The sequence below is a fragment of the Thalia democratica genome, unplaced genomic scaffold (assembly GCF_965202585.1).
Source record: "Thalia democratica unplaced genomic scaffold, ktThaDemo2.hap1.1 HAP1_SCAFFOLD_288, whole genome shotgun sequence".
NCBI classification, from domain to species: Eukaryota; Metazoa; Chordata; class Thaliacea; order Salpida; family Salpidae; genus Thalia; species Thalia democratica.
In genome coordinates this window covers 17,093-35,312 of record NW_028139391.1, presented here as the reverse complement: position 1 = coordinate 35,312, position 18,220 = coordinate 17,093, and the positions used below count along the sequence as shown (strand labels likewise).

Here is an 18,220-nt window from a genome sequence, read left to right as displayed (position 1 = left end):
TTTAATTTAGTTCATTTGTATATCATATTGTGTTTAACTTGTGTTTTCATTTAAATTATGTTTTTGTATATATATATAATTTATCTTAAAGTGTTGAATATAAGTTTATTTTTTTTTTCTCATTTTATGTGTCCTGTTTAAGTGGCTCAGATTTTGATGCCTGAGTTTAACATTGCACAATAAACAATATAATAATAATAACGAGAAAGTTTAAAATACATACAACAAGACTGGTTAAAATCAAATATTTTTTTAGTTTAAATATCAGTTTTTTAGTTTTGTACTAAATAAAAACATAACCGTTTTTTTTTTCAAATATATATTTTTCAATTATCATCAGAATAAGCTTTTTATACATAATTCATAAATCTGTCCAGGACAAAGTCAAAGTTTTTATTTTCTTTTCACTGGCATCAGATAAAAAACAATCTAATTATTCCAAGTATCAATTAATTTTTCAGCACACCATTAGAAAGTTTAGTTTGTTTAAGTTTATAGAAACTCTCGCTATAAACTTTGTGTGCTAAAGTTTTAAGAATCATTCGATTGCTTATTTATAAATTATCATCAGGAAACACAACAGAAAAGCGGCACGAAACAGAACTAAATTTACATATTTTGAAAATTTTGTAAGCTAAAGATTAGAATTATACCTAATATATATAAAAAAAAAAAACAGAATTATTTTACAAAATTAGTTAAGTATATAAGTTTGTTCTATTATGCACTGTTTAAATTTTGTCCCTGATGATAATTGAATGAAAAAAAAAAAAAAAAGAATCAAAGAGCTATATTGAGAAAAGTCTTACGTGAGCTTATCATTTTTCTACAGTTATAGAATGACTAGACAAGACAAGGAAACAGATTATAATAAATTTCAAAGAATTCGTAGGAAGTAAAAAATTCAATTCTAGTTAATTAATCGTTGCATTTGATACTTCATTCAGACATTGAAATAAATCAGGGGTAGGCAGGCAATTGGTGCTCGTGGGCCAAAACTTCAAGTTTTCAAAATCTTCGCGGGCCACAGTTTTTGTTTTAGTGATATTTGAATAATCTTTTGGTTTTAGTTTTGGTCACACCAGAGATAATTTTACTTTTATATACTTTACCACTTAAAATGACTTTTAGCTACACATATAATGCCTATTTTATATATAAATATCTATTGGAATACAATTTACATTGTTTATTACACTTAAGTCTTATTAATATATGTACTTTCTTAAAAACTTAGTTAAACTTAATAGGTTATTTTTATTATTTTACTTGCAACCTAACTATCTATAAAAACCGAACTTGAAAAACATTTATGGATCACTTTTATACATTTTTATATTATGAACCACCTTTTCATATTTTAAAAAATGTTAGCTTTTGAAAATAGTTTTTGCGTCTTAAATAGTTTGCACTCTTTTGAAAATTCAGTAATTAGTTAATTAAATAAATTTAATACCTATTTATACTGTAGATAAGCTAAATCAAGTTTTTTAACATAATTAATGCTCGAATACTTTAATAAAGTACTTTATTAGTAATTAGTTAGTCTTTTACACGGTTGCCACTTTAAAAGCAAAAATTTCTGAATTATATTAAAGATTATTATAATTTAAAATAGCTTAAAACTTTCTGATAATCAAGCTTAAATACATAACTAAAATATCATTATGATAAAAAAGCACAACATGTAAATAGAAAAAAAAAATTACAATTAATAAACTACACTACTGTCATAAAAACTATTCTGAGAATTCAAAGATTTATTAAAAGTGTTTGAAATAAAAGTTTCACATACACCTGAGTTTTATAAAAATTTTTTAAACAGCTTTAACCTAGTCTGAGTTTCTAAAATTTTCAAACTAGCCTGAATGTTTGGCAACCATGTTTACAATAAAGTTCACAAAATAAAGAAACATCGAAGTTTATTAACAGTAAATTAATTATATAACTAAAAAAAATAATATAATTCAGCTTGAGTGGACAACTAAGATTTTAAACATTTTTAACGAATGTATAAAAATCTATTAAGCTATTAATAAATTAGAAAAACCTATTTTTTATTGAGCATTATAGCAATTCTTTATCTGCTATAAAAATACTGCATTTAAAAAGAGCAAATGTGAGTTATAAGACGAGATATAAGAACTACAATACGTTAGTTTTGAGTTATTGTGAAAAACAAAAAAAATCGCTTAAGTCAGCTTCAACAACGCACATGATTTTTTTCAGTAACTACAGACTGATCAGAAAAAATGTTGAGGCAAGTTATAAAGTAGGAAAAGTAATTACTAAAAAAAGATACCGTTTAGAGTTGAAAAAATATTTAAATAATTTTGTTTATTTCTTCAATATCAACAAGAAGTCATGTTTAGGAAATGTCGGAAAATTAAGCCGCATAACCCAAATTAATACTTCATTAACAAAATCAATCTGTTAAGATGAGAGAACTGATACAACAGATATTGCTCATTTTAGAATTTTTATTACAGGTGGTTTTCCTAATTTTGACATTTTAGAAACATTTCTAGGTGCAGTTCCAATACAAAGCACAACAATAGGTAAAGAAATTTCAAAAGCAAAGGGGATACGCAACAATATAAAGTTTTTAGAAAATATAACTTTTTGCTTTTATTTTTAGTAAAAAATTAAGTTAAAGGTAAAAAAAATGTCTTAAATAATATAGAAAAATTTACAAGATACTGTTAAACTACTTTAAATGTGTTTTTTAATAGAAAATATTTATATGGTAGATTTTTGTGTCAAATCGAAATTTCATTACTTAACATGTAAGAATTGTTTAAAATTCCAGGTGTTTTCGATAATTCTCATACTCAAGGCTTTTTCAGATTTTATAAGTATAAATTGTCAAGTTCCAAGCTTTTCCGGGATTTTTTCGAAACACTAATTGTTCACACTTATATGTATACAATTAGTATAAATAATAACCTAAATTATATCAGCTGCAAGACTTAAAATTTAAAGTATAATTTAATTCAAACCAACACTGTACATTGAACAAAACATACATCATAAATTTAATTTACCAAATTAACCAAATTTCTTCGAAGCAAAAAAGTCAGTCTGAGTGACAAAAACTAGCCTAATATTTTAGCATACAAAAAGCAATTCAAGCCAAAAACTGAAAAATGACTAAATTGGCCTTATATTTGAATTCTTCACACAGTCACAGTCTGAGTGTGTGACAATTTATTTTATTTTTCGTCGAATTTGAACTATTATGATTTAAAATGTACAAACTTATAAATAACCACTTTCCAATCTAGTTTGTATTAAATACGTAACTCCAAAAAACAGCAACTGTTTATATTAGTATGCAACGCATAAAAATTAACTTATTTTGCCAAAAACATAGTTTGAAAAATGAAAAAGAATACCTAACAGAAACTTTTTTAATTTATGTCATATATATTGTTTTAGGTTCGTCTGTACACATTTAGATATTACACGTAGAAACAATAATGTTAGAAAATTGTGCATTTGTTAAATTTTATCTCGTTAAGTATTAAATAAAAAATGGTTCGAAATATGAGCATCTTTGTTAATTGGTGTGCATAGGAATTAATTTAAAATGAAAAGAAACCCTCTAAAAAATCAAAGGTGTCAAAAAAAAAAAACTTGACGTTATTTATTTTTATTATGTTATTTTAAATGTTTTTGAGCACACTAAAATATAATATTTAATAATAAAACATCTGTAATAGAAACTTAGATATACAAAACTGTTAATAAATAAATTTTAGTAATTTACTGTGCATAACTTTTGTACAAAACGGAAACATTTACATTTAGTATATTTACTAAATAGGTACTATATAACTATCTTACTAATTCGAAGCACTTTTTACACTGTTATTTCAGAAAATAATTTGCTGTTGTATGAAGAAAGTTATAATGAAATTAAGAAAAAAAACCTGGTGGAATGCTAACCTGTCTTTTTACATTTCTAAGCTAGTTCAGTAAAGTCTTTTAGTTCTTTTAAAATGTTATACAGGGACTTAAAACTAAATTAATCAAAGAAATTTAACTTAAAAGATATTTTGCTCAGTGGGCCACATTTACATGCTCGCGGGCCGCAAAATTTTCTTTCGCGGGCCGCATTCCATTCAAAAAAATAACGTGCTCGCGGGCCGCAGATTTACCCTTCGCGGGTCGCATTTGGCCCGCGGGCCGCAGTTTGCCGACCCCTGAAATAAATGAATAAAATCTGAGTAATGAAAAAATTGACAAGTTGACACTTAATAATTCAAAGCTTTTAAAGTTAATAATTTAACTTTTGAAAAATAAACGATATGATCTTTCAAAATTATCAAAAAATAAATTATGACTATTAATTTATAAGAAAAACATATTGAAATACATTTTCAAAGTTGAACCTAACATGTTTATGATATGGAGATAGTATTTCATAAACAAACCAACTTGGGTTGTAATCTATTTCTTCAAGAAAAAGTTCCCCGTAAAGATTCCAATAGGGCTTGTTGAACACTCCTATTACGTTCGTGCCGATTCTGTTCTCATCAGGGTACAAAAGAGACTGCCTGGCCACACCGTAAGCTATCAGGAACACCAGGAGAATGAACATGAAGAATATCATGTCCTTTACCTGCAAACAAGAAGCACGTTTTAGGTTTTTTATTCGTGGAACTTAATTTTAATGAAAACGAATATAATTCAATAATATAAAAATAACTTGAATGAGTTTATAAAATTGTTACTTTATTTTTTCAAACTACTTAATTATTGAAAAAACAAAATACTATATTTTTGAGTAACTTTTAATGCAGCTAATTTTTAAAAGTTCTTAAAGTATACAAAAGTTTAGAAAAAAGTATAACTAAGTGTAAAATAAAATAAATTTAAAATATGGCTTTACATATTCATTTGACTACACAAAAATACTTAGTTAGTTTAGAAAATCTTTAAAAGTTAACAGAAAAAAGTTTAATGGCTTATGGTAGTGTATTTAAGACTTTTATAAAACTTTGCAGTTTTTTAAGAAAGTAAAGTTTTTCTGCAACCTAGTTATGTAGCATATCTATTCTTATCCTTTCTAGTACTAACAGGTTTAAATGATTTTATATACAAAAAATGTGTTAAAAATAAAACAACTTTTTTATATAAGTAAAAAATACACCATAAATGTGTTGTACACTAAAGTCCAAATTTAATTGAAAATGCACTTAATAAGTTTACGGAAAATTATAGTATTATCATAGTATGTTTTTATTAGCAAATAATTTGCTATTTAGTTTAATGTTATTCTAAAACATGAAACAACTTTTTATTTTTTAGTTTTCATGTAAAAACATTGTCTTAATTTAAGTAAATAAACAGTATGTTGGAAAAGTTTACGTCAAAAATCTAAGCTAACTTAATTGTAGAAGACATACAAAAAATATGCAATAAAATTACACACTATAGAAAAGAGCTTTAATTACTAAAGATTAAGACATAACTTTCTACAACAAAAAACAGTTTTATCTAAAAATTTAAAACAATTGTTCTAGAAAAAATAAACACAAAAACAGAAGTGGCTGTTATCAAAGTTTATGTTTTCATATCTTTTAGAGTACTTTTTTTTTATAATTCAAAACACTATAAGAATTTGCTTGAATTTCGTAGAAAATTTTAAACGCCAAGAACTTCAGTTGCAATGATTGCACAAAGTTTTTTTTTTATGTTAAAATAACAAACAACTTTTGTACCATTTTTCCGACCATGATTATCTTAGGTCCTAGCAGTCGGTGAATGGTGAATATTTGGAGCAAGCGGACGCAATACACGACGAATGCCATGCTCAGCAGTATGCGCGACCAGTTCATTGAGTAAAACCTGTCAATTATTGATGAAGTTTAAGTGAGATTGAAAGTTGTTTGCCAAGCTGTTTCAACTTTCGATGTTTGATGACATTAACAACCAAAGCCAAATTTTTATATCAAATTAAGTAAAAAATAGGTGTAACTAGTATCTAAAAAATATAATTATTATAACTAGTTAGTAGTAACAAAAATTTTTAAGATTAAAAATGTTTACGAAAAAATATACCACTGGAACTTTTGGCAGTGCTTGATTTAACTTGAATTAATAGTTACTTAGTTTATTAATTGGCAATTTATGTGTTTATAAATAATAAGAAAATACCAAAGAATGTATCAAGAAAAACTAAACTAAAAGTAAATAATCTAATAACCTTTTGAAATTTATCTAAAAATAAAAACGACATAATTTTATAAAATTTTTGTTGGTTCACATACATTTTATATTTTTATGCAGATTAGGCTAAAAGGTAATGAAAAGTATATTAAATGTAGTGTATTATTCAAATTTTATATATGTATACCATTTGATAAACCTTAAAATAAAACCAGCTGTGTAAACACAAAGTCCCATCAAATCTAACATGTTCCATATATTTCCAAACCACATCGCAAAACGCTTGATAATATGCTTGTCTCTTTTCCTTGCAGCAAACTAATATTTTTAAGTATCTTAAAAAAAAACTAGACGGTAAATAAAATGTTTTAAAATGAGTCTATGTACAAGTACATATAGTACTAATAAAATAACTTTACAATTTTTTAACAAAAGCTTTTAGACCAGACTTTCAATAAGTAAAAGTAATTTTTGACAAAAATATAATAGAATCAAGTAATTTTAACATTCAATATTACTACTAGTTTAAAATCAATTATTTTTCAATAACACTCAACATAACAAAACACCTCATTGACTTCGTCTAGAGCAAGGCAGCAAACCCAAATAAAAAGAACAATTTCCCAGGTTGTCAAATTTGCAATAGCAGACGTGGATGTGGGTAGGTTAAACAGTAACACGATTGAAAATAAGAGCAGGAACAACTAATAACAAAAAACAGCTGTTGTAAACAATAACAAGTAAAAAGATTAATAAGTTGTTAGCAAATTATCAAGTTTTAACTAGTATTTATTTCGGCTATCAACAAACAAGCTGAGATGTTTCGCGCCACCAAAAACAAAAAATTTACATCACCAAACGACAACAGCATCTGAGACAACCTGCAACCGGTTTCGTAAACGAGGTTTCGGATGCTGTTGTTGTTGGTCGTGCGGTGAAGTTTATTATTTGTTATATTACAAATTATCAAGAATAAGAAATTTTGAAAACCCAAGTTAGTTTAAACAGAAAAAACAGTATTTTAATGCATTAAAAAAAATCTTCGTACATACCATAAAAAACTTTTAGAACAATAGAAAAATGTATAGTGTATTAAAGTAAAATGTACAAAATTTTCTTGAATGTCAAAAAATGCAATAATAAAGGTGTTAAAGACTTACCAAATATGAAAACGTATTCATTCCGAAGGAAACCACGGGCGATTTGTAAAACATTTTTATTTGTTTAAGATACGTGTAGTCATTTTTATTTGCCTCAATAATACTTTCAATTGTTTCCACCTCTGGCTCTAAAAGTTTTATTTGCACTAAACAAGCTTATCACAACGTTACAAAACCTAGTTTATGACTTTTGTTACAAGTCACTGTATATAATACATAATAGATATACCGTAAATCTTTTTATAGATCATTAGATATATTTAATATCATACGTTAAGTAAAACCTAGCACTGCATAAAAATAAAAAGGTTTTAAAATAACAAAAAAATGTTTAAGTTTAATTTGTTTTTAATTCTTTTTAATTGCAGTATAGTTGAAAATATATTTATCATACATACGGAGGAGTTACAAAAATTAAAAACTAAAATCTAAAACGTAAAATTACCTCTTTAACGTTATAATTTAAATAAAGTTATTATTAAAACATGGCTTTCCGGTCTTATTTTCTTATAATGCATATTTTTAGTCCTATACATATTTATAAAGGTATTGTACGGTTCAACATGTAAAAAGGTGTAAAATGATTCTAAAGTCAAAAAGAAAAATTAATTGTAATTAACGCCTTAAAACTGCAATAATCGATTAAATCAAATAGCTTGTACTTCATTAAGTACTAACCTACCAAGCTACGTCGTTTTAATTTTGTTTTTTATGATATTCTAACTTAAGTGAACAGATTAAAAAAAAAGTCGCATACTGTATCATTTGAAGAGGTTTTTTTTAAGTATTTTAACTCAAAGTGTTTTCTAAAAGTTTAGTATTTTAAGTAAAAAGGAATCTAGAAAAATCTTATTGCCATTTCTCAACATTAAACACATCAGTCTTTTGAACATCTTTATGATTTATCTCATTAATTGCAACTATAGTTAAAAATTTAACTTTTAACATTAGAGTAGTAAAACACGTACCAGCAACCTTGTCCTGTTCTTTCACAGGTTCAAACTTGATGATCAATGGCACAAGTGTGGGAATCGCGCAGCAAGTTGCCACCCTCAACAAGTTGGTGTCCTGCTTCATACCTCCGAACCACACCTCGTTTAATAAGTACTGAACTGACGAGTGCGACACTAAATCCTGTAAATTCATTTTGACTGTCACATAACTTTGTTAACGTTTAAGCAGACAACTGCAGTTTCAGTGATTTTTTTACTTTTACTGTCACAAGTATCAAAATTAAAGTAATTTTTATTAGTGTTTTAATTATTCCACCCAAACAATCTTAAAATGTAATTTAATCATATAATCATGTAATTATTACGAATACAAACAAGTTTTTTTCAACTCACTACATCTCTGGAGTCGACCATCATCTGCAGGCACGTCAGCTGTCCCCACACCGGCACGCACCTGGTTATGACGTCACAAGTCTTGCTTCTGTCGTCACTGTAACACTCGTCCAACAAGCTCAGCGTGAGGCATCGGTACATGTCCATGTGGGCGATCAGCACCTCTGCCTGTGAAGTTAAACTATAACACTTAGATCAAAGTTTTCCAATTTTTTTTCAAATGGCCCTCTTTAAAGAAATTAAAAAAGCTATGGCCCCTCGTACCAAGATTACTTAAAAACTAACATAAAAACACCTAAGACTATTTTTTTTTTGCTATTTATCAACAACTCCAGAATATCTAGTGTAAGTTTCAAATTATGACCTCATGGCCCCCCAAGGGGGCCATTTGGCTCACTTTGGGATACCCTGATTTACAGCAATAAATACGTGAAAAACTGTCAATAAAAATGACATAAAAGCAATATAACTTTAGACTAATTAGATATAGATTTTAGCTAGTAGCTAATTATTTTTCAATTGAAGAAATATCAAATATTATTGTAACCGGAATTCTATTTTATTTATCAGAATTTTCAAAGAGTTATAATGCTAAAAACCACGTAAGAAAGTATAAGATAATAACTACTTACTATATAATAAATATAATTTAACAAGCATCTAAAAACCCTAATTGATCATTTCAACCAACCTCGTCTTCAACGAACGACGTTTTCGAGATCGCCTTCAAGACCCTGAATCCGGCCACGGAGGCGGTCAGCTGGTCCCTCAGCACTTTCCACACCGTGTACGACATTTCCTTCCAGTTCATCAGCAGCGACAGAAAGTAAAGTTCCTTCATACCGTCGAACGTTCGACAGTGTGACGTCACAAATACTTCGGTTGATTCCTCGAAACTCGATTTGAAGAGCTTCAAAAAAAACAAACTTTTGATTTTAGATAGATCTTTTTTAAACTATACGTGATATATTTTTACCCTATGCTTTTGGAAAGACACTAAAAAACAATTCTTTTAATTTTTCTATATGTTGTTATCTATTACAGAAACTTTAAATTTTTTTAGAAAAGTTTTAAACAACGGTGTTTTAAACAGTAAATCTACTCTATGTAGTAGATATTTTGTCATTACAATTAGTGTTTTAACAACTTAAAAATAGTTTAAAGTTTAAAACAAGTATTTGAATTAAAGCATTCAGACTATTACCAATGCTCAAAATTTAAAAACATAAATACCTCCTTACCTTTCTTCTTGAAGAATAATTTACGTTTTTGCTTTTATTTAATTCTTTGGGATAAAAAGTTTCATAAATTGAAATAAATGACTGTCCAAGCAAACTTTTTGCAATCCTGAAATTAAAAAAAACTATTAGAAAAATTGAAATACAAGCTTTATATATTATATTTTAATAAAAAAAAAATTCACTAACTTTGATACTTCGTTGTAACTGAAATCACTGTGGTTTGCGTTTTCAAATCCGCTGAGTTTTGACAATAAACTGTTCATATCAGTGTTTTCAATAACACTTCTATAAATGTCTAAAATTTCATCTTTACTTAATCTTCTATTGAACCCAAATTCGAAAAACAAGTCTATAAACTCATGACTGTTCTGAAAAGACAAAATAAATATCACGATGATTAAATATTCTATTCAAAACAAGTTTAAAATTATACTTATTTTAGTTTTACTATCACTGTCACCCCACACAATTAACATGTCGATTAAAGATTTGACACAAAAAATGTTAAATTTATACTTGGTTTTTACTACTATCGCGTCAGTTTACTATGAACATTATAATTTTGGGTAACACTTTGTATAGTTAACTATATGATCTATTACCATTACAAAGGACTCTATGAAGAAAGACTTCAACGAGCCCTTAGTTATGTTCCACGAATCGTCTTCGAAAATGTAGCTTCGCGCCAAGTCGCATCTGTTCCACGCGATGCAAAGCTTCAACTGCTCGTCCACCTTGTTTATATTCGAAGCGTCTGTGCAATTTTTATTATTTACAAAAAATTAAGTTACTCACTTAAAATAAGGTTGCTTTAACTTTTGCATCTTTTAATAACGATTTCAAAATTGCCTTACTTATGTTTAAAACGTCTGTACAATTTTGACAGCCTACAAAAATAATGTAATTTAATCTATACAAAATGTTCTCATTTCTACAATGCTCATACACAAAAACAAACTTGTCAACAACGACTTCAAAATTGCCACGTCCAAGTTCTTGATCGAGTCTTCATCGAATTCAGTTTCGAATATGGTTATGTTGTCCTTCATTTTTATGCACTCCCTGGTCAAATTCGTCCACCGTGACAAAACTTGCGGCTTCAAATTGTCAGACAGCATTCCTTGTTCTGAACAAAATATAACTTTTAGGTTGAATTACAGTTTTTAAAGTTATTTTTAAAGATCAGTCTCAACTTTACGTAAAAAGCATGCTTGAAGTTTAATGTTTCACAAATACAGAGTTTGAATAATGAGCTACCAAATAACATAATTTAACATTTGGTACAACAAAAAAATTGCGCAGTTATATAATAAGTAAAGATTTCAGCCACCGAAATCTTAATTATAACTAGTTGAACAAATAACACTAAATAGTATAACACTTCTTAGGAAGATAAAAATAATAAAACTATTGTATAGAGAAAACTTTATTTAGCAACAAAGCTTACAAACAGTGTAATATCTTACCAGACAGCAAGCTACGTAGGTAAACTTCAGTCAAGTCGGTGGGATTTTTGTAGTAACAAGTCTGAAGCACTGAGGCCCATCCGCCTGAATTACCAACTATCACAACTGGTATGTCCTGCTTCAGCGCATTGTATGCCGTCTAGTTGAACATTAAACTTTATTTATTAATGTATCTATAAAAACAGAGTATGTACTAACGATAGATAGTAAAATGAAGTCTAATTGAACATTGAGTTTTATTTGTTTTTTTATTTGATCTGTATAAAATGTGTTTTAAAACTCTGAAGAGAACTTGGTGCGTGAAGCATCAAGTTTAAAACAATGGTAAAGTACTGTCTGTTTTTTTCAATATATATAAATTACAAGAGAGTAAAACCAACCACAAGCGAGTTGGGGCCACCCTGTACCATGAGGCACACATTCAACACACGGACACCTCCAATGGACTTTTGCTGTGCTAAATTATCATGGTTTTAAACTTTTTTTAGAAGCAAATTAAACATTATTTACAATAAATATAATATATATAAAGTGTAAATACATTATAAAATATGGTTATTAATTAATAACTGATATTTATATATTAAAAATACTCTTTATTAAATTTGAATGTAGTTTGGCTAATTAGTTTTAAATTTAATAGAACAATTTTCAGTTATATAATTTATATTATACAATTCTTATATCCGATAAAATTACACTTGTAGTTCATACATTAAGCTGTTTGATTTTTATTAAAAAATGCCTTGAATTTAAAACAAGTTAAAAAAAAAAAAAATTATAAGGCATGATCTAGTTAAAATAAAAGTAAAGACCAGTTCATTAGCCCATACTTATTTTCTTATAAGTTGTTGACATTCAAAACAATCTTTATATAATTAAAAATAAACAAACAGAGATAAGCTTCAAATGCCGCTCTGAACTTAATTTCTTTGCCATATTCATTTTCTGTACCATCATCAACCAGAATAAAGTGTGAGTGGTTCTTATCTAATGCTGCTAGACCTTTTGGAGGCTTACTTAATTCATATTGCAAGACCTATGTAAAAAAATAATTGTTAAAAAAACTTGAAACAAAGTTAAAAACTCTTTTAACTCAAAAACATCAGATTAACTTACAGGGTTCGTGCGCGAATTTTTTTTTAATTTAGCCTGACTGAGACCAATTTAGCCTGACATTTTTTCAAAGTAAGGAAAATCCTCTTTAGAAGTCATTTTAGGTATTGGGTGGTTTTGATTAGTACTATTGTAGTCTCCGAATTCAACCAGCTTTATCTCAAAAATATTATCTAAAAAGCTTTTAAAATCTGCAAAAAGCAACTCATAGCTTAGTTACAACTCAATAAAATATGACTAAATTGTGAAATGAGTGATTTACCCCCCTATGACCTTAACATAACAAATTCAGTTATAAGTTTTAAAATATGTGTTATATCTAATCTATTTCTAGTGTAAAAATTCAATATATTACTAAACACAACTGTTCAATTTAATTAAGCACTTAGTATAAATATTATAACCAGAAGATTTATAATAAAACGACGTGCATTGTCGTGTTTTATAAAAATAAAAAATGAAACGCTTACACAAGTATTAAAACTAAAACAAACAGCTAAGCTATTTACTAAACTGTAATGTTTGAATTGTTTTTTTTTATGAATTTTCATAATTATGACGTATATTAGGGGTGGCAACGTAAATAATTGACGGGCCGGGTCCAAAAAAAAAAAACAGTCCTCAGCGGGCCGGAGCATTTCGAGTAAGTGATCTACCGGATTCAGTTGGATCCTTTTTTAGATCCGGATCTTTATTCAAAAATGTTATCCGGATCCAGCTAAATACTAATTTTAGACAAGGTTTCGTATCCGAATAGAACTAATTTCAAAAGAGTTGGATCCGGCTGGATGCTAATTGATCTGGTGATTTAAAATTTTGAATCAATTTATTAATTACCAAGGTTCTCAGGTATAGATTTTAAGTTAATTTTTATTAAGTACTCATAATTCTATATTTATTATAACTCTGGACCGAATTAGTACTAGTTAGTTTAAAAAAAACAATAATTTACTTACTAAAAGTTTCTGGAGCCTAAAATTTCAAACAAAAACAGTAAAAATGTTTAACTATTTGAAATTATCTAACTTTGGTAGTCCTTGGCTCGAGGCTACATTAATAATATTATTCAGAAGTTAACTAACATTAAAATATTAAACTACTATCTTTTAATTAAAAAAAAACTTATAAAGATTCATTCAAAATTTTGTTAGATTGTAAACTGTTATTACAAACATACACAAATAAGTTTCCTAAACAAACCATACTTAAAGTTAATGAGATATTGTTTTAAAATATTGTCATCAATTGGTCATCATTAAACTAAACCATTTAATTAATCAAAAATTCCTTAATTAAAAAATCAATAGCAGAAAAGAGTGCAAACTGTAGTCTAAACTTGGAATATTCTACTTAAAGGTAAAGTTGAGCAGTTTTACTTAAAGTAGGTGTCAATATTATTAAAAACTACTTTTCTTAACATTTATAAGAACAACCAGCTACACATCTGGGAAAAACATCAATTTTTTACATGTAACTTTTTATGAAAATCATTATGATAAGTAAGATCATTAAAGTTAGTTCAGCAAACTATTTTTTTGGATAATTTGAGAAAGAATTAATTCACCTGACTTAAAACAGAACAAGGTACTATAACAAAAGAGTGTTTTTATTACCACAAAAATCAAAAGCCATTTTAAAAAACGTTTTCAGGTTAAAGTCTTACAGTTTATTTTGTGAAAATAATTTAAAATTGTACAAATTTTGTAATATTTACATTGGCTTGTAGGATTTCATATAAATTTTGAAAATGCCTAGCGGGCCGGATCATCCAATTTTGAAAATGCCTAGCGGGCCGGATCATCCTTTCGCGGGCCGGAAAAATTTTGTCCACGGGCCGGTCATTTTGACTCTGGGAGCCGGATCCGGCCCGCGGGCCGTACGTTGCCCACCCCTAACATATATAATCTATTCAAAACAAAATATTAAAGGTTCTTAAAAATTTTTTGAGACATTCAACAAAAGGTTTTAAGCATTTATTTTTACTAATACTTACTGATTTTTTCTTTAATATTTTAATCTTTATTTATAAATATATTCACATCTCAGTTTGATCTAAAAAAGATTTCTCAATTTTTTTTAGATCAAAAATTTTCAAGCATTTGAACTGAGAAAAACTTAGATTCTCAAATTTTTAAATAAAAAAATGATTTAGTCTGACTTAGCCTGATTTAGCCTGACGCGCACGAATCCTGTGTAATGTTTAAACTGTATTTTTTTATGAATTTTCATAATTATGACGAATATAATATAGTCAAAATTAAATAATGAAGATTCTTAATTTTTTTAGAGATTCAACAAAAGGTTTTAAGCATTTATTTTTACCAATACGGACTGATTTTGTCTTTAATAACTAAATCTTTATTTAGAAATAAACTCACATCTCAATCTGATTTTAAAAGGATTTCTTTTTTTTTATCAAAAATTTTCAAGCATTTGAACTGAGAAAAACTGAGATTCTCAAATTTTTAAATAAAAAAACTGATTTAGCTTGACGTTTTTCAACTTAAAAAAAAAAAACTGATTTAGCCTGACGCGCACGAACCCTGACTTAACAATACTGCAAAAAACCTGATATAGCTTGTAAAAAACTGCAATGAATCGCTCACTTACTGTAGATTACTAACATTCTGTATAAAGTCTTAAATTTGTTATATTTAAACTAGCTCACAGGATTCGGTCCGTGGAAGTCCTGCTTGATGAGTTGGTCTCGATTGTGAAGTGTGCCCCAAGTTGCTATTCCTAAAGCTACCAGCTGCGTTTAAGTGTATTTTTTATTGATATAATAATAAAAAATTTTTTTTTAAATATCAAATTAAAAATTTTAAATCAATAAAGCAAAGCTTTACTAACATGTTCTTAATAAAACATTTCTATGCTACTTTTAGATAAAACTTTTTTGTCTATTAAAAACTATTTAGTAGCTAACACTTTGGTTTTTTGTTACATGGGCGTACTGCCTGACAGCTTTGCCAACATGGAGCATTACTCCCGTGTTTGTGCCACCAGATACTATCCAAGATCCTGGTTGAAACAATTTATCTTAATTAGATGTAATATGCTTGCGATAATTGAACAAATGTTTGTTACAAAAATGCTACTATTTTTTCAATCCTAAAATTTTATTGTTTTCGTACATTCTACAATGAAAAACAAAGCTTTTTTGTAAGTAATTTAAAATAATAAAAGACTGACCATTTTTTTATCAACTATTTATAAATAACAATAATTAAAAAAAAATCAACAAATAGATTTAAATAAAAAATATAAGAAATATATTAAGATGGAAAAAAACAATAACTATTGTCATTTTAAAAATATATCTAAAACTAAGAAAGGTTTTAGATTTGAAGTAAATAAGCTGAAACTTGAGAATTCAAACAACTTTATAAAGATTTATTTTTAGTTTGTAGTTTAAACCTGTGCTTTCAGCTGCTTTGATCAAACTTTTTCTGAATATCTTTGTGAGGTTTGACTTCATTTTTGAAATTTTTAGCCCCTCCAGTCACGGAAATTATCAAGTTTGGAATTTTCATTTTCCACTGTTTTGTCATCACCTGCAAAACTTTCTCCGGCGGTGTGGTGGTCCCAACTTTAATGAACTAAAAAGTATTCTAAATTTATTATTTAGCAAAAAAAAACATTTTAGGAATTTCTATTCTTATGTACTATTTTAGTTATACATTTATAAACTACTAGGCTTAACTTTTATAATAAATTAAGAAATAGTTCTTTAAACAGTATATACTTTAGTGTATGTACACAACAAGTTTCTATTTGACTCTAGTCAATATAGTAAGATAACTTAGTGTTTTGACCAAAGCAACAAGAAATAAATATACTAGTCTCTTTTAATCAAGTTAGAGTAGTTAGATTACTAAAACAAAACAAAAATATATTTAACAAACTAGAGACCAGAGATTTTCGAAGTTTGTTTTAATTTTTTTTTAAAGGTACCTTAATTAAAAAAAAAACTCTTAAAACTGGAAAGGTTTATTAAAATACTTATATTTGATTATATACTTATACTTTTAAAAATAATTTGCTAAATTTTATTAAATTAGTAATGTTGTTTTTTTTTTGGTTTTAGCTTAGCAACTACAGTTCTCAAATTAGTTGTTATTATAAAATGTATTAAAACAAATACTTGTCTTTCTTATGATATTTTAATTATTGTTCAAGCTGATGGCTGTGTTTGTACTTATAAAAACACTACTAATTAAATAAAAAATCTGTATAATTTTTTTAACTTGCAGTAAAAGTTTTAAAAAGTGGAGAATACTTTAATAAAATAGAAATAAGAAACTGTTGAGTTAAAACAGCAAACAATGTTAGTTCTGTTTCTGCAACAACTGTCATTCAAAATAGGTTAAATTCAATTGGTACTTATTTTTTTAAACTTAAAACTATGACAACTTTGTTCAAATTTTATTAATTTAGGAAATATATAAAGTTAAAAATAATAATTTTTTGTTGTTTATTTATATAATGGCAGTACTTGATTTAAATAGGCTAATTAAAATTTAGTCTAACTAAATGATATTTTTGTTTTACAAAACTATTTGAAATGTACTTATATAAAATCAAAAAAAAAAAAAATCAGAACTAACAATTTCAATTTAAAAAAAGTATAAAAATAGTAAAAACTAAACAAAAATTTAAAAAATATTCAATAATTTTATTTAAATAAATAGCTCAATAAGTTAGCTTCTAAACGGTTTCACAACTTAAGTATTTTTATGATTACCTTTTTATTCTACTAAGCTACCAAAGTAGCAATAAACTTTTAGTCAATAATTTTGTTACAAAGTCAAAAAATAACAATTTTTTAAGCTATTCTTCAAAATTAAGACTAAAAAGTAACAAAAACAAATTATATAGGGAACAATGCCTTTTTATGCAACAAATAATCAATGTTTGTAGAAATAAAAAGTTTAAAAGTTTCATTGGTGTTGCAAAACTTTAAAATTTTAACAAAACTAACTTTTGAGGTTTGTCTGATCCTTGGTTCCAATGAATTCAATTTCACCATATGCATCAGTAACATTTCCATCATCAAGCAGAACTGGCCTTTCTTTCATTTGGAGTTGGAGCATATTTTATAATATTTACATTGTTATCCGTATCTAGAATCGTTATTTTGTATAAAACTTGTTCATAAAGTATACTCTTAAAAGTGTTTACTGCTACACGGTTTTGTTTAGTTTCAATTTGATTTAATAAAAGGAATATTCTAATCAGTTTTTAATTAGGCTGTGTTAGTTTTTTATTACTGAAAATAAATTTGTGTTTTAAATTTTAAAACTATTACAATATATATTTTCAAATGATACTAAATTGATATCAACTTAATTTTTAAAGAGCACTACTATAACCATGCAATCAAAGGTTGATGTAAGTGTTTTGGAAACGAAAATTTTTGAAACAATATCTTAAAATTGGAAATTATTGAATTTTTATTAGTCTTCTAAAAAAGAAAGCTATAAGTAGTTTTAACTTTCTATAAAACTCTGTGAAATAAAAATTACTCTTAATGATGTAAGGTATAAAAATGCTAAGTCATTTTGTTAAAATATATAATATATTATAGTTTTAACAACTTTTTTCCGTTGCACTACTCATTCAAAAAGAAAAAACACAATTTTTAATTTTATTTTTTTGAGTACTTTCAAGTAAGTCTTTTCAAAAATTGTAAGTGACTAAATTAAACTAAATTGAAG

At 26.9% G+C, this 18,220-nt stretch overlaps 1 protein-coding gene across 1 annotated transcript in view; it reads right to left on the bottom strand.

Moving 5' to 3' along the window:
- The window catches only part of LOC145846099 (transient receptor potential cation channel subfamily M member 2-like), a 25,567-nt gene extending 9,519 nt beyond the window's left edge, over positions 1–16,048 (bottom strand). The window contains exons 1-18 of the mRNA XM_082953014.1: positions 15,921–16,048; positions 15,430–15,524; positions 15,172–15,255; positions 12,282–12,426; positions 11,768–11,844; positions 11,388–11,526; positions 10,880–11,047; positions 10,524–10,675; positions 10,108–10,289; positions 9,922–10,027; positions 9,372–9,590; positions 8,681–8,848; positions 8,303–8,468; positions 7,335–7,462; positions 6,744–6,878; positions 6,374–6,492; positions 5,727–5,853; positions 4,441–4,624 (exon numbers count right to left, since the gene is read on the bottom strand). Of these exons, the coding sequence (XP_082809140.1) occupies positions 4,441–4,624; positions 5,727–5,853; positions 6,374–6,492; positions 6,744–6,878; positions 7,335–7,462; positions 8,303–8,468; positions 8,681–8,848; positions 9,372–9,590; positions 9,922–10,027; positions 10,108–10,289; positions 10,524–10,675; positions 10,880–11,047; positions 11,388–11,526; positions 11,768–11,844; positions 12,282–12,426; positions 15,172–15,255; positions 15,430–15,524; positions 15,921–15,981 (2,455 nt within the window). The 5' untranslated portion in view covers positions 15,982–16,048. The remainder of the gene's footprint in view (positions 1–4,440; positions 4,625–5,726; positions 5,854–6,373; positions 6,493–6,743; positions 6,879–7,334; positions 7,463–8,302; positions 8,469–8,680; positions 8,849–9,371; positions 9,591–9,921; positions 10,028–10,107; positions 10,290–10,523; positions 10,676–10,879; positions 11,048–11,387; positions 11,527–11,767; positions 11,845–12,281; positions 12,427–15,171; positions 15,256–15,429; positions 15,525–15,920) is intronic.
- Between the last annotated feature and the right edge of the window lie 2,172 nt (positions 16,049–18,220).